General features: G+C 38.8%; 1 protein-coding gene and 1 pseudogene across 1 annotated transcript; one reads left to right on the plus strand and one right to left on the minus strand.

Moving 5' to 3' along the window:
- Positions 1-323: 323 nt before the first annotated feature.
- On the minus strand, positions 324-10567 carry LOC146453601 (uncharacterized). Its single transcript, XM_085096461.1, has 5 exons — positions 10509-10567; positions 6495-6592; positions 5846-5879; positions 2777-3046; positions 324-1166 (listed from the first exon to the last, which is right to left on the minus strand). The coding sequence occupies exons 2-5, from the start codon at positions 6585-6587 to the stop codon at positions 556-558; spliced, it is 1008 nt and encodes a 335-aa protein (XP_084952587.1). The 5' UTR covers positions 6588-6592; positions 10509-10567; the 3' UTR covers positions 324-555.
- LOC146453602 (uncharacterized) lies at positions 6769-8073 on the plus strand (annotated as a pseudogene).
- Positions 10568-21358: the final 10791 nt, after the last annotated feature.

The raw sequence follows: 21358 nt of genomic DNA on the forward strand, positions 1-21358 counted from the left end.
TCTGCGATCGTCTGCGATCCTGCGATCGTGATCGCAGACGATCGCAGAAGATAGAACCATGTTCTATCTCCTGCGATCGTCTGCGATCAATTGCGATTGTTTGCGATCTGCGATCTGCGATCCGCGATCATATGGAAACCAGCCTTTAGATAGAACATGGTTCAATCTTCTGCGATCGTCTGCGATCACGATCGCAGGATCGCAGACGATCGCAGAAGTAGTTTCCATATCATCGCAGACGAACGCAGACCTTATTGCGATCTGCGATCTGCGATCCGCGATCATATGGAAACCAGCCTTTAATATCCTCTGAGTCTGATTTCTTTAAATTTCTTACATAATGCAATAATATACATTAATTAAACCCGATACTTCACTCCTGCTCGTTTTTTAAACATTGCTTAAACTAGCACATAACCCCTGGAAGCTTCGCTTCTCGGGATAACATTGTTTTATATTTGCAACTACTAGCCGACAGTCTCTTGACAAAAATTCTTTACTGATTCAGTAAATGGTCCGAAATACCAATTCCAGGTACATTGAGTTCCATCGTTACTACAATGGAGTGATATCATTCCTAGTGTCACGGCACTGAGGATTTCCTGGAAATAAGTTTACCCGGTGAGTTCCCGGTGCTGTAAGGAGTATCTCAAGGTCAGCAATGCTCATTTCCGTCTGATGCAACAGATTTGAAACTCTTTGATTGTTGCTCATGACCGCGAAGGACTTTGGGGGTCTTGCCGGAAGTGTATATCCTATTGAACCGGTTGGTTCCATCACACAGCAGCCTGCTGTCCACAAGGCGCGTGGGGTCACAAGTGTCACACTTCCAAAGTTCCTTCTTGTATACGGCAACGGTATTGTGGTGTCCTGGATAACCTTGCCTGTGATTGCATCTTTTATGAGGCCATAATCCGATGTACCTGTCAAGAGATAGAGGGTTCCACTACAGTTTTTAGCGTAGTTTGCTATTTTGCTCTCAAATACCCTCCATGGTCCAGAGTTGGAAGCTTGGAATTGCGGCGCTGCATTGGTCAGAGTAAAAGTCGCTTTCATGAACTTTTCGTCAAAGGAATTTATATTCGACGGATTCATGTGTCCTCTATGTAGCTGTTGTCCATTCTCCCTGATCGCTATTTTGTAGGCCTCGTCTACGTCAGGAACACCTGTGTACATCCGTAACGTTGAACCATTGTTAGTTTTGTTAAACTTTTTTATAGAAACAGTATAGCAGGGGAGCTGAAAGTAGTTTCATTCACAGTTTGATAAAATCTAGGGTTTAGACCCTTTGCTGGAGGATATAATGACAGAAAGGAAGACAAGAAACTTTTTCACGTAAAATGTCAAACACGAGAAAGTGTGTTTCATCAGATATCCAAATACTGAGAAGAAGGTTGAAAAAACGAGGCGAAGCCGAGTTTTTCTTTAAACGACTTCGAGGTGTCTGGATACGTGATGAAACACACTTTTCGAATGCTTAAAATGGCTTCTCAAATGATCAATAATTCTGGGAGAAATTCAAAGCTAAAGTTGGCAAGATTTTATGGTATAGGGAATATATATCTAAATGAGTTTGAGAAGAAAGTTTGAAGTTTGAATGTTAAGTGTATTTGATATAACAACATTAAAGGATCCTAGTTAGCCTCCGCCATTTTCGATGCCATCGAAATCATTGACATTGCATGGTGAAGTGAAATTTCATTGCTTTACTGTAAGTTGTGTTCCTGAAAATATGTTTCATTATCTTTAATAATTTCACAGTTACTTTGTTCATTTCGGCATGCTCCGAATAAAATATAATAGCCAAACTCTCGCATATAAATAAAAACAAAGGTGTGGCTGACTAGGGCCCTTTAACCCTTTCCTCGCAAGAGAGGGTCGCGACCCAAGCCTATCTGACACAATCGTAAAGAGTGGTCATTTTTAAACTATCATTTCCAACCGCGCTGACCAGCTTCTTTCATGGCAGATAAGAACTAGTCTGCAAAAAATAGTAAACACTTACATCATGGAAATCAGAGCATCAATCAATTCATTTTGGAAAGCATTGATCTCCTTACAAATTCAAATTTTAGATGTGAAAAAAACTTTGAGTTTTCTTTAGGAAAATGTCAACTTCAGCTTCAAAAAAAACTTATTCCTTTTGTTTTCGAAGGGGCAAATATGTCATTATAAATGCGAAATAGAAGAAAGGTCAGAAGTACGTAAATTATGATCATCCGGGTGAGTGTAGTCCTGAGAAGGACTGTTTGGGGTGACTTTTGACTGACGTTGCGACAACCTGAGCGGAAGTCATCTTCAGAATGAAGGTTCAAAAAAGATCAGCTAGCATTTTCGTTGAGCCAAATACAGCTCGCAAATTCGGGTAATAACATAAAAATAACAGCTAAGGCATCCGAACAGATTAAACTGTATTACGTAACATAAATATTTCACAATTGTGGCACACAACGATCTTTGTTTGTTTACCAGAAATGCTTCATCTCAACCAACATCCTCTCTTGTTTCAAACCAAAATTTTCACAAGTCCAGGTAGACACGCTATAGTGTACCGTCAGGTGCACCGTGTAATTGACAGAATATCGTTTTTTGAAACAACTCCAGATCAGCTTAAAAAGGTGTCCTTGGCCGTATCCTAACGAATTCAAACTTATTGGGAAATAAAATTAAAGTGCCATTGATTCTTGGGGTGAAAAAAGATGATTATCAATAGTTTATAGTTCAGTACTATGCCTGGAGGGTCTGTCTATCAATAGTTTATAGTTTAGTGCTATACCTGGGGGGTCTCTCCAACGTTCATTTGGTCTTCCGTGAGGACTTCCAATCTTTGATGCCTGGGCGCGGGTTACTTTGTACGCTGAATATAGAGGGATATTTCTAGTCCAATGAAATAAGGAAACGAAGTACGGATCTTTACCAGGAGGATCGCTTGGAAGTTTCTGCTTAGTTAATCCCTGGTTATTATCATGTGGAAGCCCCTCAGGACGCCTGTCCCCAGCGAAAAATGAAGGCGGTGGGGAAAGATTCAGTAGGGCCCCCATTCCACCTAAAAAATGAAGTGTCAAGACGAAAAAATGAATAATTAATTAACGAATGTTTTTGCTTCATTTGTTCAGCGCTAAATAGTCCGCTAAAGAATGCAATCCTAATTACAACTGGTACCACTTTTTGTCCACCACCACTCCTCCGTTTTACCTTCAGGCACATTTTGAATCTCAATGCAGGGGCCGCTGTCGCCTCCAACAATTCTCCGCTCTGTCAGTTTCTTACTTATTAACTTTTTCTCTATATTTAGGAGTCACCTATCACAAGAGGCAGGGGTATTCGTTCATGTAACTAAAGCCATTATAGGCCATACATTTTCTGAGAGCTGAAGAAATACAGATTACGAATGTTTCCGCTAGTAAGATTTAGAAAACGATCTGTTTTTGTTGTTGTTGTCTTTTTAAGAGCAAGGTTTTATCAAAACTACGAAATTAGATTTCAAGCCCCCCCCCCCCCCCCAAAAAAAAAGAAGAAAACTATTAAAACGGCATTAATTGTGTGTCTTCACATTTTCTTCAAAACTGTGACTCCGATGTTTGACATGTGCGTTTGTTCCTCATTTACAAGTAGATGATGGTTATCAGTGTCTATGGAAAAATCGGCTATAGCTGGATGAAAATAAAAATAAAAAAATCAAAATTGGTTGACAAACTACTAGAGAAATTCTATCTTATTATAGCTTGGCCAAATTTTAGCCCAAGTAGTCTAAGGTTTGCTGTTTTTGACCTGAAAATGTACTTACATCAACTCTCTAAAATCGTTTGTCCGAGAAACAATACAAAACAAAATTTTGGTGGCATTTGAATGTATTGAAGTTGTTGATATCTAGGCAGGTATAGGTAAACTGAATCCTTAAGTGAGAGTGAATTCTTGTTGAGCCGAGTCTACCAGGTGTTTCTAACTTTTGTGTGTCTTGAGACTATCCCAAAGATTCACCATTCAAATGAAAGCTGGTGAGCATGTATTTCTAGTGTCGGACAGGCAAGATTTGCAGTTAGATATGATTGTACAAGCAAGTTGGTGTTCATTAGGGTTTTGGATCAATGCTAGGGATAGTCACTTGTAGAAAAAGATGACCACTGATTCTTCTCAGGGATGTGTATTAATGACCTGGAGGGGGGCGGAGGTTGGGAAACCAGAGGAAGGGACATAGGGGAAAATCACAACTAGAGGGAGGGGGGAAGGGGTTGGAGGTAAATTTAATATATACATGGGGAGGGGGGAGAGGGGCATTACGTTTTTCACTCTTTTTCACAAACTGGAAAAGTGGTAGAAGCGTGTTTAGAGCTCAAATATTTATACCGTTGTTTACACTGGAATTAAACTGGGAAAATGTTATCTGGATATTAAATGTGAATAGGGAGAAACGAAGACTCGGAAAAAAAATCCAAGTTCCAGATGGGATTTGAACCCACGACCCTCCGTGACCTAGTCGGATGCTCTAACCACTGAGCTACAGACTCTATGGTGAGCAAGGGTCAAGTTATGGGTATCGACTGAAACCGCATCGCGCGGCGACACAGTCACGTACTGACTCATATGAACTCACTAACAGCATCGCGCTGTCACATTAAGGCATATCGAGATGCGTCCAACCAACCTCCCAAGCAATTTGACCCTTGCTCACCATTGAGTCTCCAGTAGCTCAGTGGTTAGAGCATCCGACTAGATCACGGAGGGTTGTGGTTTCAAATCACATCTGGGATTCGGATTTTTTCCGAGTCTTCTTTTCTCCCTAATTCACATTTAATATCCTGTTGTTGTTGTTGTTTCTCCGTTAGTACACTCACATGGGAGTGTACTAACGGAGTGTACTCACATGTCTTTATAAAATTTGTGATGGCACGTTATCCGTGTTTGCAGTTTGCCAGTTGTTTTTGTGAATAGACTATTGTCATGCTCGGTAATTGTAATTTTTTCATGTATCTACCCGTTGTCTTAACTTAATTGCCTCGCTCTTGCATCTCAATTTATTTCTATTGTCAATTGAAGTGCTTTTCATGCCTGAGAAAGACATGTAACACGTAAATTAGGTATCAGTGAGAGAACCAATGGGGGAGGAAGCAGGGGAGGGGGGTTGACCTTAATATCATCAGTAGTTTGGGGGGGGGGGGGGGGTTAAGTATAGTATGCTTACTGTGAGGGGGGTGTGGCTTAATTCTGAGCCGTATTTTACCCATTTCCCATTTCCAAACCCACCCATCCAGATAATTATTGTACAGTCTCTCACTGCCTTCGGTGACAGAAGGCCACGATGCTGGGGGAACGTTCGCATGAAAGATCTTATCGCGTAAACAGCTTTCAGGTCTGTTTGCTGAGTGATTGTTTGATTGTTTGATTGATTGATTGATTGATTGATTGGTTGGTTGATTGATTGATTGATTGATTGATTGATTGATTGATTGATTGATTGACTGATTGATTTAATAGCAACTCTGTACGTGATACAGGATTTTTTAGTCAGTGACATAGGGATACTTAGACAAAAATCTAAGTTCTCCTGTCGGGAGTTAAACCGAAGACCTTCAGATTACCAGTTTGGATGCTCTAACTCTAAGAAGAAGAAGACTCGTGGGAGCTAGGCCACTATGTGATCCTATGTCACTCACTTAAAAAGTACCTCTAGGCTTAGAACATAACCGATCACATGTCTTTCACAAGTTTGTAATTATTCACTCCTTCAATTATTTATTGAAGTAAGTAACAACTGTTGTTTCTGTGGATGTAATCTGTACCTGGACAAGAATCATTAACTGTAAAACAGATAAAAAGAACTGCTACCAAACGTCGACTCACTTACCAATCATCCTTTTCTCTGGATTCAACGGATCCCCCTACGAAAGGGAAATTAAAAATATGTTTCAAACTAAACAAAAAACTTAACCATAGTAACACACAAAAATTGTTTGTCTTTAACTAACCTAACGGACAACTCATCTTTTAGTTTGATAAAGCTGACTGGTTGTATATACGGAACGGGCTCTCGTTTGCAATCTCGTACCCAGAGTCCTCAGGCTCATTGGCCAGCAGTTAGTCGCCAGGAGAGGCTCTGGGGACTTCGAATTTTATTACCGCAGGATTTCTGTGGTAAAACAATGCAAACCGTTATGAACAGCCAATCAAAAAAACTGAATTTTTTCGAAGTCCCCAGAGTCTCTCCAGGTGCCTTCCCGCTGACCAAAAAGCCTAAGGACTCCGGGTACGAGTTTGTCTCGTTGGTTGTTTCATGGTCATTTGATGACAAGAGCTAGAAACTACTCACACTGTGGTCTAAAAATCAATTGTACCAGACTTTCCCAAAATGGGACAAGATGCAAAACCGTAAATTTTCAGAGGACGTACTTCCCTTGATTTTGATTCAAGACACGAAATAAAGTCCCTCTGCAAAAAATATTAGCATTTTCTTCGAGACCAGTCATTTAAAAAGAGCTCAAGAGAAACACTATTACCTTTGTTTGCTGTTCAGTTCCTTTTCCATTTTCGAGACTAAATGAGATCGTTAGGCCCCAAAGTATTAAGAGTAAAACCAACGGCGACTTCATATTTCCTAGAATATATAATATTTATAATAAGTTGTCAGTGTGTAACTCCTAGTCAGTATTACGTACATATTGCTTTCCCAGAGCTGCCTTCAATTAAGTGTCGAAAGCAATTTGCTTTTGCTTTGGTTTTGCTTTAAAGGGGAAGTATTACGAAAATTTGATGTCATTTCAAAACTCAAAAATGTCGGTCTGACAACAGAGACAACAAAACAATTGTCTAGTGTTGTTATAAATTATCACCCCAGTGCAATAAAACTGTCGATTAGTGCCTCCGGCTAGAGAAAGAGTAAGCCGGTATGGATTGCAACTTGAAAAATGTTAGGCTAATGTTTTTGAAGTTTTCGTATTTTTGTTTCCAAATTGCGCTAGAACAGTGTACGAGTTGTTCCTGTCAGGAATTGAGTTGATTTCTCTCCTCGCGTTGTTCTAGAATTATTTTGTAGCAAAGTGAAGGTCTTATTTCACCATTTTTAACAAAAGAGATCAAAAACACCATGATACTTCCCCTTTAAGCCCGGTCCGAGTGGTTAAATAGGCAAACTCGCGTCACTTTCTCAACAAATGAGGAGCAAAACCTAAACAAACTGTGAATTGTTCGCACGCCTTTTCCCTTGCTTGGCGTCGGTTACTGAGATGTAAATTCCGGTCCTGTGTTACGAAGTTAAGCAAAAATTTGTTTTCTGCGCGTTCTGTGTGGGATGTGATGTTCGTTAGTACGTGTTCCGGTATCATAGTTTCTAATGTTTGAAGTTATTTGCATAGCGTTATAGAAGTCCGTGTTTAATTAGTATTCGTTCTTCGGGTCTGTGAACGCAATCGCACATAGAACTTTTTCGGATCATGAGCCAGAGTAAAGAACTCTCGGCACTTTCTTCGGACGTAGCAGAGGACGTTAGTAGTGCACAGTGGATCCAGCGATCAGCCAAACGATTAAGTCTACTGTTGCTGCGTCGATCGGTAGTCTCGCGAAAAACCTTACTGAAGTGATCGAGTCAATGCTTCGTAGTTTTTCACAACGTTTTTCCAAAGAAAATGGTGCCGCGCTGTGAAAATAACACATGTAAAAGAAAGGGAAACCAACAGCAGCTTGATCACGAGCTTGGCGTGCTGGACAAACTTGATGAGACATCGAGTGCTCTAAGGAACAAGTCATACCGACAAAGTGAAAGCCGCCTCAGAGGAAGGTACCGGTATCGTATCCAAGCTCATAAAGGTCATAAAGTTATCTGATAAAAGCGAGTTTGGTTGGCAAACAGCAAACGAGTGTCCGTCAGACGTCAGACAACAGAGAAGAGCGGAGAAAATCAAGGTCAAGCTTCCTCGCCAGCATCGATCTTTCACCAGTGGAAACTCCCAGCCCTCTTTTTCGAATGTATTTTCGGATTCGCAAAGATCATCTGCAGGCGATCATACAGCCCGGGCCTGTAAAGATGTAAACCTTCCCCGACGTTTGGGACCGTGTTTCAAGATAAGTGTTTAAATCGCTTTTTTTTGCTCAGTTTACTCACGTTGCTTCATTTCTAGGTTCGTTTTTTTTTTACTTGTGATTGATTGCATTGTTGGCAGCCCACGATCCGATGTCCTCCATGATTTGTTGTGTGTTGTTGTCATTTTATCTCCTATTCATTTGAAGTTAGTACAGACCATGTATTTTCTACGAATGCCGATTGGGTCATTGCGTTATTAGTTTTTCCACATGGCCTTAATATTTGCGAAGAAATGTACTAGCTTTTTTCCTTTTATTATTTTTTATTTTTTGTTATTATTATTTCATTTGCTTCATATTTTATACTGTCAATCAATTTAGTTTAACGTAGTTCCGCTATTGCGCAAATATTTGTCAGCTATATAAGCGTATGTCCCAATGTAAATTTTCATTATACCTGAAGAAGGCTGGTTTGGCCAGCCGAAATATAGTAACCTTTAAACCGTAATTCTACGTTGTATCGGTCTCTGCTTCTTTTATCACGCGTTATTAGTGCCTGTTGTAATCGGCCAGAAAGTTGTTTTGGTATTGTTTTACGACACTAAATTGAAAACTGCCCCATTAGTGGTAAATATACGGTAAGTTAGATATCTACTAAGCGTAAATGTTGGGAGCTGTCAATAAAACACTTGAGAAAAAAAAAAAAGCATGGCATTGGCCTGCAAATGGGCTCGCAAGTGGAGCAGACGTCACTCTTTTACCCTTCTAGGGAGCCAAGGGGGTTGGGGGGGGGGGGGGAGATACTCTCTATATGGACTAAAAATTCTAAAATTGAGAACGGTCTCTGGTACTTTGAGCTCCCGACTGAACCAGACTGTCTTCTTCTTCTTCTTCTTTTTCTACTTCTTCGGATGCTGTGGCCTCCTTTGTCAATAACTGAGGAGTCTTAAAAGTCAATGGTATCTTTTTGTGTCCATGCATAGTTTGCCCCCACATTTAAGCATTTGACGCATAACTTAATATAATCTCTCACTTGTTCTTACAATCTGGTTTAAAGATGCAATGTGGCGCTGGTGAACATTAAATCGCTTGTTTCCCATCTTCATTGAGCTACGGGACTCCAGTTTTATAACCAGAATGAAGAACACGCCAGAAATCTTTGAAAAGGAGCGCAGTCAAGGAATAATTAACCGTCGCGCCGGCCGGCTAAATGATTTTGAAAAGTTGAGCCTACATTTTTTCAGGTTTGTCGTGATAATCAGCCTGAGCTTCAGTGATATCTTTCTTCATCTTATCCAGCCTTCTATACCTTGCCTCGAGAGCGATTGTTTTTAATGCCATATGTAGGATTCATGGAATTCCTCTAGTGATTTGTTTGGCAACCTTACTCCCGTATTAAAAGAATTTTTTCCGAACAGTTTGTTAGATGTTTTCTTACGGTGATAGCACCAATTGAAATCGGTGGAGTTGAATTCGGTTGAACTGAGGAAACAGTCGTGCACATATGACAAAGAGAATGTCAACAGAATTGGCTGGACAGTAATTTCTTCTTTTCTCCGCTGCTTTAAGGCAGAATCATGCACATCTGGAAGAGCTCCTTCGTTTTATCGTATTTTGGTTGGTAAACGTGTGTGTTTGAAATGTTAAACGTTTGATCGCCTGGGTAGGAGCTCTGACCAGTGGTATGTAGGTTTTCTTTAAAGATTAGCGTGAGAACATTATTGTAGAAATCGAGATCAATAAACATTTTAAATCAATTGTATTTTGCTCTTCTTAGAGTGCATCTAGTCCTTTGTTAAGCATTAGAACTGAAGATTTGATTGTGTGTTGTCTCATGCTGAGAATACTCAATGATAATTTGCATTTGCTAAAAATTTCACCCTGAAAAATGACTTACGTCGCAAAAATTTTGATTCTAACTTCTCCAATGACAACCCAAATAATCTTGAAATTACTTTGTACCAGAGATACACCCTAGAAAATACCATACTTGTTCTGCGACCGTTTTACACTAATTTTAGCGTACCTCATGCGGCGACTATACCTAATTACCGTCAAGTCGTGACTTTCAGTGCTCCTTTAAATTATGCGGAAGGGGTTCGAATAATTAGCAAGTCACGCATCATCACAAGAAACGGGCTCATAGTTTTTCAGGTTTCTAATCGAAATTCAGTGATAAAATGGAACTCTAATCGCGATCAAAACAAGTAATTACAAGTATTTGGATCTTCAATTTTTATCGATTTCCGATGTTTGTCGGTTGAGTATCGAATTTTATCTACTAAACTATCGTAATTATCGATGTGTTACACCCTGGGTCAATTGAGAGTTATCATAGTTAGCTCGACGAATACTCGGAACTATTAAACCAAGAAAGACGCCATGAAATGGTTTTCTTAGATTGAAGCGCACATATCCTGCAAGCTGGGGCAAGCCATGTTTGAAAATATGCCAAAATTAATACGTAAAGTACAGCAAAATTTGTAATTACTTACCAAGCACTGCGTATGCGAAGCCTTCTTGAAATGAGCGATTTGTTTTTCCGGCGCATTTGTGTACATCATAATCTAACCAATGGAAGAGCTTGTTCTCACAAATTGGAAAAGTAAACAACAAATTTTTGACCTCTAACTCTGGACAAATGCCGGACTACGGACTGGGTATAATTAATAACCTCTTACTGTGCGTGAGGTCCGTACTAGGAAATATTGGCCCTAGGATAAACGACCGAAGGCTAATATTCTCCTGGGATCCGAGCAATTTTAGATTCTCGCATTAAGTAGGAACCCTCCATACCTTTTTCGAGAACGAGCTCTTGAATTATTTAATTAATAAATGTTTTGACGTCTGTCCGGCAAAAATGCTTTTATCCTTTCAAAGGCACCGAACCGTAAATTTTTCCGCAATGGGTGCATGTCAAACACACAGAACACACAAGGTATTTACCTCTCACGTTCTTGAAAGGAAAAAAATTTAGGAACGTGTAACTGAATTCAGTTCATCGCTGTTAACAATGTCAGAAAAAATATCCCATTAATTACATTTATTTCCATTGCTCATACGCCACACATGGCATTCCAATCCTAGCAGTGCAGGATGTTTATCCCATGAACCTTGTTTATTAATATATAAATGGCCTTAGCTCCCACGAGTCTTCTGTAGCTCAGTGGTAGAGCATCCGAACTAGTAATCGAAATATCTGATAGGAGCACGCGGATTTTTTTTTCGAGTATGCCTGTGTCATTTACTGAATAATACATCATTCTCAATGTCACATGTGCTACAATTAAATGTAAATAATCTCAACTAAATGTACGGCTCCAAACACCTAAACCTACGATGGACCTTATGACGACGACATCTGATTATATTCTAGAAAGACTTCGATAACGTACAATAATGCATCGGATAATCTGGGCCAGCAAACCAGTGATCTAGTTTGATCTCAATCCATTGCGGAAACTGACTTCACGGTTCGTTAGCAGCCGCTGAAGGGGCCAGGAGCCAGGAGGCTAGATAGAAGACAGACTTTATTGTTGTAGTTTAAAGGTAAAATGTGCTGTTGAAACATTCGTGCTTCTGCCTTGAATTTGTCGGAAATGTTAAACGTTCTGCTTGTTTTAAGGACGGTGCCTACTAATACCGAAATATTTTTGTGCGGCTTATGACTATGCGGGAAAAACAGATCTTAGCAACGCCTATTGGAATTCAAAAAGAAAATTGGGGGTAACCACGCATTTTTCAGAGATATTTTAGCAGTAATATCTATATAAAACGCCAAAATATAAAGCAATGTATGGGATTTTTTCCCTAAATTGAAGCTTAATTATCTCTGAAAAATGCATGGTTACCCCCAATTTTCTTTTGAGGTACCAAAAGCATTTGGTAAGTTCTGCTTTCTCCGTATAGTTTTAAACCGCGCAAAAATATTCCTGTGTTAGTAGGTACCACCCATAGGAAACCCGAGTATTTTGCGATGCGCAGAACGTATGCGCAGTAACAATAGTAGGCACCGTCCTTAAATCAGTCCTGTTTTCCACACGGGATTTTTGCCACTTTCACAGAGCTACGAGCGGCAATGATCTCTTTTCAGGTCAGAATACAAGACAAATGAATTAAAAGACCGCAAAAGCTTGAGTGGATAAAGCAAAACATATTTTCAAAAGGTTTGGATAGCAGTAGGCAGGTTAAAAGTTTAAGAAAGGCGACAACAGGTTTGTTTCGTAAAAGTCATGTTTCGACAGCCCTTCTGTCATCTTCAGGTTAAATTGTTAAATAAGAAGTTGAAGAGAGAAGTACATAATATGCCAATGAGAATGTTAGAGTTTATTCTCGACTCGTTTACATTTGTGTGCACTTACAAAAGAGCTGTCGAAACATGTCTTTAAAAATCAAAACTGTTGTCGTTTTTCATAAACTTTTGAAACATTTCGGTGTTAATTTTAATATTGGGCATTGAAGAACCCTTGGTTAAACAACAAAATAAATGAAATAAAAATATCATCAGAAACTATGGTGACATTAAAACACATTTCGGCGCTTGTTATACCAGACCTCGTGCATGCGCTTAAGGGAAGGGTATACATGAATTTCAATGAAATTTTAAGAGGTTTAAAAAAAAGATCAAAGAAAGAAAATTAGTTTTGGAACACCAACAGACAGATTCCCCCAACCCAAAAGCACACCAGGTTGGTAGGGGACTGTTTGAGTGTCCATATATCAATTTTTAACTTCAAATTGTAATTTTTAAACTACATCAAATCTTGACTATTTCTTATCTCTCCAAATTTTGCTACTCTTTTAAGAAAAACTATTTTCTCCCAAATATACCTAAAAATCACCAAAAGATTTAGAAAACACGCCAGAACATTGATTTGTGTTTTGAGCTAAGGGTTTTTGCATTGCTTGAAACGCGAACGAGATATTTCCATTAAACTGATTTTAAGCAACGTGAAAACGGCTTTCAGGTGTACCCCGCCTTAAGGTAGGTCGGTTCTTGAAAATGGTGTCCACTTAAGGAAGTTTTCCGCTTACAGGAGATTACAAACGTAAACTTTTAGTAGAAAAATACTGGAACGTAGTTTGAGTGGGGTAACTTTACTAAATTGGAGGTTGGTGGTGGTGAGGGGGGGGGGGGGGGGGGGAGGTTTAAAGGGTGTCTACATAGAAAACACCTGAGAACATACAGAACCATGACTTTGTAGGAATTGGCGCTAAGATCATTAATTTTAAGGCACAAACTTCCCCAACACCATTTTTATTTATTTCATGCAGCTGACTGAGAGTTGACATCAACTTACAGCTTTAAGTTTCATATCTAACGAGCAAATGTCGCGCTCTCAACCTTTAACTTTTCTTTATATGTTGCTTATGGAGTCCGAAATAACTAACTTTGGATGAGGCTCACAGCTGCTTGTTTTAGAGGGCACTGAATGTCTTAAGGTGTATTTTGCAAAGAATGATGGGGCTCTGACCCAACGCAAGCTACCCTTCCCACCTTGCACATGTGGTCATTCCATCTTCTTTCTGATTTGTAAAAGTGGAAAATCACCTAGTGCGTTGTTAGGTTCCCCTGCATCCCAGTTCTCGTAATTCCTCTCCAGTGGGGTGCCATCAACCCAGTACCAGTTGGAGTCGTTTCCAGCTCGTACCCAGACCGTAGACAACTTACACAGTATCATAAAAGAAATCAATCGTCTCCTCTTTTCTTATCGTTTGGATTAATACAAACGTTAATATGTTTTGATGAAATGAATTTTGCTGGTGTAACGGTGATTTTTTGCGTATTTACAGCGAAAAATAATACCATCTTCTTTTTGCATTTGATATGATCTTTGTACATTGTATGAAAGCTAAGACAATGAGAGTTGGAAGAGAGATAGTACGCGTACGTCCAAAGATGTTTCCTTTTAGGTCTACAACGAGTAGGGATGACGCCATATGACGTTATAAGGACATCATGATTGTCAAATGGCGGCCATCTTGGATTTTTGGATTTCCCCGAGACTTCAGGAAAGCGCCGAAATTGAACGAAAATTAATCAGAACCAATAAAGCAACTAATATAAAGTGGGCTAAAACCATAAAAGTTGCATAAATAAAAGTATTTTTTGTTCAGTTTAAAAAGGAGTTTTCCATTTTCTAAAAAAAAAAAACGATTAGGAACCGATGACATCAATTTGTTTGCAGATAAATTTTCGAAAAAGACCTAAAGTTTCAGGCTGTTTGCTCGAGCGTTAAAAACGTTTTTCCGGTTCAAAGTCACTATGGAGCACTCCAGGGTGAGTCATCAATCTAGCAAACATTCTCTACAGTCACGTATTCCGAGATTATCACGCAATCCCTCTGAATAGCAAACACGAATTTCACGGGGCATACAAGTGCCCAGATAAAACAAACCAATAATGAATTTCTTTCCCTACGGCTCACTTAGAAGAGTAGATTTGAATTAATGAATTTAGAAGATAGTTCATCAGATAAGGGGGAGCAGGGATGGCGCAGTAGTGAGAGCACTTGCCTCCCACCAATGTGGCCCGGGTTCGATTTCCAGACTCGGCGTCATATGTGGGTTGAGTTTGTTGTTGGTTCTCGTCCTTGCTCCGAGAGGTATTTCTCCGGGTACTCCGGTTTTCCTCCCTCCACAAAAACCAGCATTTCTTAATTTCAATTCGATCTAGATAGTGTCTCCAATTAGTTCTCTGCGCTAAAGACATTGACACTTAAATAAAGTGATTTATTTACTTATTTTTTTTATTTTTATGCTTGAGTAACCGTGTAGGTCGACAAAAATCTAATCTGGACAATGAGTGACCCGATCAGGTTGTAGCGGGCACCTAACTCTAAAAATTTCTCGTCATAAACTGTACGTTGTCACTGTGTCCTTTGGCTAATAATCCATGTTATGCACAAGAAAAGGTGATACGTTCATTGAAAAGGAACAAGATAACCGGGATTACCTAGCGTAGCGATAAGTACGATGAGATCCGATTTTCTTTGATTAAAGATACGGTACACAGGAACATTATTTTGAACTTGGTTGTTGTAAAACTGATTTGAATAGCTCCGCTAGTTACAAATATACCCTGCTTGTAATTGTTAAGTTGATTTTTGAGAGTTGTGATTAAAGTGTGTGGTTCCAGTTCTGTCTTGATCATTGCTGTCTTTCGAAGTCCAGTCATAGCAGATCCGAAAGTACCAGGGATTTGTGACGAGATTCCATTCCCGAAGGCTAAGCGAGTTGCTGAGCTAAGTTTCCCTGAGTTAAGTGAGTTGCACCGCTGAGGTCACAGCTTCCCTACCCGTTGCTTAGGGTGGAAAGAACTATCGTCACACAAGAACTGAATTACCCGAAACGACGTTATGCCCATTCAATAAGAACGATCCAACAGACGGTTTAAAAAGAAATTGAGATAGACTATCCGGCATTGCCCAGTGAATTCTATTTTCAGATAACGAGTCACTGTCCGCAAGGAGGGTCTGAACACATCTGGCTTTCAATTTTGCATGGAAAGTAAACGTGACTACAGGATACGAAATAAATAAACAAACAGCTCTGCTTTTCTGGTTAGATATGTGGCATCCTGGTCAAAATAACCAAATTAAGGGCACCATCATCTACTGTCACTCACAATCAAGTTTCGGCTGTCATGTTAGTATTTCTTTGTCGCTCTGACATGCGTTGTTGAAGCCAGCTGAGATGGAAATTTCTTTGATATTTCTATCAATTTATTTGTGTTGCAGTGATTTTATGAACAGTTTTTGCAATGAAATCTTTCTTTAAAGTAGGACTATAATGCAAAGTTCCAGAAATGGTGAGTCATTTGAAAGAAAACCAAACTAAAATAAACATATTTTCCCTTGGACATTATTCATTCGTAACATGCGTTTGCCATTTGCGAGAAGACTGTTCATTTCCACACTGAAAAGCGCTAACATCAGATGACTTAAATACGCGTCACGGCGAGGGACACATACATGACCGTTTACTTTCAGAATGGGGGAACAAAGTGGGCTTGCACTCTTCCAAATTAAGCCGTCTTTTACTTTAAAGCTTTGTCTTACCACACATTCTTTAGAATGGTCAACACGTTGATTAAAAAAGCAAAACAAATACGATACTATAATAAAATTGATTTTTCATCCAGACTATGAAACCATATATTATCATTTCTATAAAAAAAGATGATGTGTTCAAACAACCGAGGCAAGACGGAAGCGAAGTGTCCTTGCCAAGATTTTATTTTTTACTTAGTTTACTTGCATCAATGCTATAGTTTGCGTGAGTAATTGATATATCCTTCCTGACGTATGAGAAACCACGTAGGTTGTCAAGTAGGGGTTATAAAACAGATCGTAGTCCAAGTCCAGCATCGCACCTACCGATTTCGCAAGATTTAAGTCGAGATGGATCATTGGAAGCTATCGGCATTGGTTTTTTCCTTATACCTGAAGAATTTCGCTTATACTGTGAAAGGTAATAAAGAATACTGATCATAACTTAGACTCTTGTCATAAAATGGTTAGGAATATCTATTCATATGCACTCAGTATTCTTGTATTCAAGACATCGATGTGTTCGGAGAGTTTTAAAAACGTAGTCCACTGAGAATTCCCAAGTTTTATTTAAAGGACCAATTTAACAGGGGTTAATTGTTTTTGGACTTCATTAATTTATTCGTTTTCGGTTGAAAATTTGACGAAAGCATAAATTTTATTATATGAATGGAAATCAAGGAGACGTCTCCAGAGGGAAGATCCCACATTTTCTTACATTGCTGCGAAAACGAAAAAAACACAAAACTCAATGAACTATTTGAATAACATTACGTCTTCTTCTAAAAGTAATCAGTACATAAATTTCGTACCATTTATAGAAAGATACAGGTTTGGCTTGACCTCCTGGACTTGCAATTCTTGGTGGCAATTCCAGCCTTTGATTTCCTTTGTAAGATCAGATAAAAATTCCGCGATTTGTTTTTTAGTTATGTTTTAATTTTGCAAAGAATGCTAAGTATCCTCCGAGTTCAAATAAATCAACTAAAATGGAAATTATCTCGATAGGCATGTAACTGTAGTTTAGTCTTATCAACAGATAGATTGGATTGGAGTGTTGGGGTTGTGCCGGAGCGTTAGCCCATGGCTCTAAATAACTCTCTAAACTAACCCTCTTGCCCATACGTTACTGCAGTAATTGACGTTACTACAAGTCTTGATCCCCGCGTAAGTCACCTATTGAAGTTGACAACACGATGACACGTTATTCAAGACACCTGATTATGGGGAATCAAAGTAGTCTACAGGGCGACCAAACTTGCTTCTTAATGTCTTTAAGTTCAGCTTTCTCAGCTGTCGAGGCATTAATTTAAAGGCAAGAATCCCCTTTCTGCAGATAATCTCCCTCTTTCCAAAGTACAAAATGGACAGCGAGTGTTTACCAAGAAAACATTTCTTCCTATAGTGTTGTCAAAATACTATACGCAACCCTAAGACCCCCTTTTGTATTTTAATTGCCTTATACCGCTGAATGAGTTCAACCATTAAAATATACTATGGTGGAGAAAATTTTGGTGAGTGATAATTCATACAATTTTGGCAAACAAAGAAAAAACTCTTTTCTTCAGTATTTAATCTCTTTTGGATTAATTACACATGTTTGGGAATAGTGTGGGCCAGAATGTTGAGATATGTCAACGCATGTTTCGAAGAATTCTCAATCGTCATTCGGAGAAGAAAATAGGTTCACTTCATACAACTGTATCTTAAAGTTCATGACTTGTCTTGTGCAGTCTTTTCTATATAGGAATTTTACAACCTAGGTCGGAGTCTTAATAATAAACGGAATCCCCTTCCGGGTTGGAACAAGTTCTTACTTATTTCGGGTACAGAGTTACGTCAAGTTTCTTGTCTGAGTGCAACACGACATGATGTATGGTGCCTGATTACTTTTATGTTCTGTAACATGAGAAGACAGTGATCTCAGTTGTTTCTACCTAATATATTTATTTATTTATTTATTTATTTATTTATTTATTTATTTATTTATTTATTAACCTCTGCTTTTCAGTTTCATTTTCGCTTTTTGTTAGCCTAACTACATGATTAATGTGACTATGTAATATATTTTAAGATTTACTGTAGCTCTGTAGCTACTTTGTTCTAATTACTTACCTGAGGGAGCCCATTCCTTATAAGCCGGTGGGTCCCGTTGGGCTTCCTCGCCATTAGCGTTTAAATAATAATAAATAATTTTTCCATTTGTACAATTATGGGAAAATAATAAACTAAAATAAACTAATCTAAATTTTATAAGATTGAAAATTAGGCCAAATTCCATAGTGTATACTATCAAAAATTTGGTCATTTTTTAGCAAAAACCCAGGAACATACCCCTTGGGAAAAAGTCGATTTTTGAAAGCAAGAAAAATATATTTTTTAAAAGCTTTCAATCGAATCGGTGTGTCCGAAAACGTCCCCTGAGAAATTTTCAGACCTGACAGAAAAGATGAAGTCAGGGTGAGAATTCAACAGAAAATTCTTTGTCAGGGCATTATTAGGACTTCAGTATGATTCCCAAAGGAGATTTACGACACGCCGTGATCCCTAGGGACATAAACAAGTGAAAAATGCCGACTTCAAAATTTGGTCATTTTTGACCAAAAACCTTGGTATTACCCCTTAAAAGAGAAGTCGATTTTTGCACTCAAAACATTGATTCTTTTAATAGATGCCAATCGAATCAGTGTGTCCGAAGACGTCCCCTGGGACATTTTTCAGGCCGGCCAAGAAACCAGAGACAAAGAAATAGTCCACCAAAGATGAAGTTGGGGTGAGAGTTAAACAGAAAATTCTTTCTCAGGGCGTTTTCTGCTCTTAAAAATGATTCCCAAGAGAGTTTTATGACACTCGGAGATCTCTAGGGACATAAAAAAGTCAAAAATGACGATTTCTAAAGTTAGTCATTTTTGACCAGAAACCTTGCACTTATTCCTTGGAAAAAAGTCAATTTTTGCACTCAAGACAAATATTCTTTTAATAGCTTCCAATCTTATCAGGGTGTCCGAAGACGACCCCTTAGACACTTTTCAGGCCTCTCAGGGGACCAGGGACAAAGAAATAGCCTACAAAAGATAAAGTTAAGGTGACACACCGAACTCCATCTGGATATGAACAAGTGGAAAATGCCGACCTTAAAACTTGGTCATTTTTTGGTCATTCTTAAAAAAAAGTCGATTTTTGGACGCAAGACAGATATTCCTTAAAAAGCTTCCAATCGAATCAGTGTGTCCGAAAACGTCACCTGAGAAACTTTTCAGGCCTCTCAAGGGACCAGGGACAAAGAAATAGCCCACAAAAGATTAAGTTAGGGTGACAGTTAAAAAGACAATTCATTTTTAAGGGCCTTATTTGCACTTAAAAATGATTCCCCGAGGGATTTGTATGACATGCCGAGATCCTACTGTGAATTTTGGAGAAACTGGAGATAAATCATTTCATATTTTCCTCCCAGTGCCCCAAGATCGATTTTCATTAAAGAAAGGTCTTTTTGCCAAATATTTGAGCTGTTTTGGCCAACATACAGCAAAATCTCCGTGACAGTGCCCCTTTAAAAAAGCTTGCAATATAATCGAATCAGCGTGGCCGAAAACGTCCCCTGAGACACTTTTAGGGCTCCCAAGGGACCGTGGAGAAAGCAATAGCCTACAAAAGATGAAGTCCGGGTGAGAGTTAATCAGAAAATTCTCTGTCAGGGCGTTATTTGTACTTAAGAAGGATTCCCAAAGAGGGTTTAACGACACGCCGAGATCCCTAGGGACATAAACAAGATAAAAATGCCGACTTCAAAATTTGGTCATTTTTCACCAAAATCCGTGAACTACACCTTGGAAAAAGGTCGATTTTTGGACGCAAGACAAATATTCTTTCAAATGTCTCCAATTGAATCAGTGTGTCCAAAAACGTGCCGTGAGACACTTTTCAGACCTCCCAAGGGACCAGGGAAAAGGAAATACCCACTTACCCTTGTTTTCTTCAAAAGAATAAATCATGCACGCGAGGAGAATGGAGAACAATCCGACTCTAAGCTTTTGAATGGAACACGAGAATTTTCGAAAATACTGAAATTTCCACTTTTCAGGAATACTGAAAAGGTTGCCCTACATTTTCGAAAATGTTTTCCGGAAAATATCCTGTTCCATTCGATTCCCATCCAAAATTTTCGAACCTTTTGTCGAATGGAAAACGCCCAGTGTGACACTTTTCAGGCCTCCAAAAGGACCAGTCCGTAAACGTCCCCTGTGACACTTTTTAGGCCTCCAAAGAGACCAAGGACAAAGAAATAGCCCGCAAAAGATGAAGTCAGTGTGAACGTTTAACAGAAAAGTTGTAGTCAGGGAGTTATTTGCATTTAAAAAAAATTGCAAAGGGAATTTTTTCGACACGCCGAGATCCCTCTGGGCATAAATAAGTGAAAAATGCCGACTTCCAATTTTGGACTTACCTCTTGAAAAGAATTCGATTGTTTTGACGCAAAACAAATATTCTATTTCAAAAAAGCTTCCAATCGAACCTTGGAGTTACCCCTTGGAAAAAGTCGATTTTTCGACGCAAGACAAATATTCTTTTGAAAACTTCCAATCGAATTTGTGTGTCCGAAAACGTCTCCTAAGCCACTTTCCAGGCTTCCCAAGATACCAGGGAAAAGGAAATACCCACAAAAGATGAAATCACCGTGAGAGTTAAACAGAAAATTCTTTTCATGGCGTTATTTGCACTTAAAAATGATTCCAAGGGGAGTTTTTTTGAACAATCCAAGATCCCTGGGGATTAAATAGCAAGTGAGAATGCCCACTACAAACTTTGGTAATTTTTGACCAAAAACCCTGAACTTGCCTTTTGGAAAAATAGCGACCCCACAAGCTCATGTAGCTTTAATACTTATCGTTTTAAAATAAAGGCTATCTATCTATCTATCTATCTATCTATCTATCTATCTATCTATCTATCTATCTATCTATCTATCTATCTATCTATCTATCTATCTATCTATCTATCTATCTATCTATCTATCTATCTATCTATCTATCTATCTATCTATCTATCTATCTATCTATCTATGCCTCCCAAGGGACCAGGGACAAAGAAATAGCCCACAAAAGATAAAGTCAGTGTGAGACTGTAGCAGAAAATTCTTTGTCAGGACGTTATTTGCACTTAAAAATAATCCCCAAGGGAGTTTTACAACACAGGACATAAAGGACATAAACAAGTGAAAAATACCGACTTCAAAATTTGTTCATAAAATGAAAGATTTCAAATTGAATGGAATTTTTTTTTGAACCAACACGCAA

This window comes from Pavona decussata, unplaced genomic scaffold (assembly GCF_977016875.1).
Source record: "Pavona decussata unplaced genomic scaffold, jaPavDecu1.1 SCAFFOLD_329, whole genome shotgun sequence".
Lineage (NCBI taxonomy): Eukaryota > Metazoa > Cnidaria > Anthozoa > Scleractinia > Agariciidae > Pavona > Pavona decussata.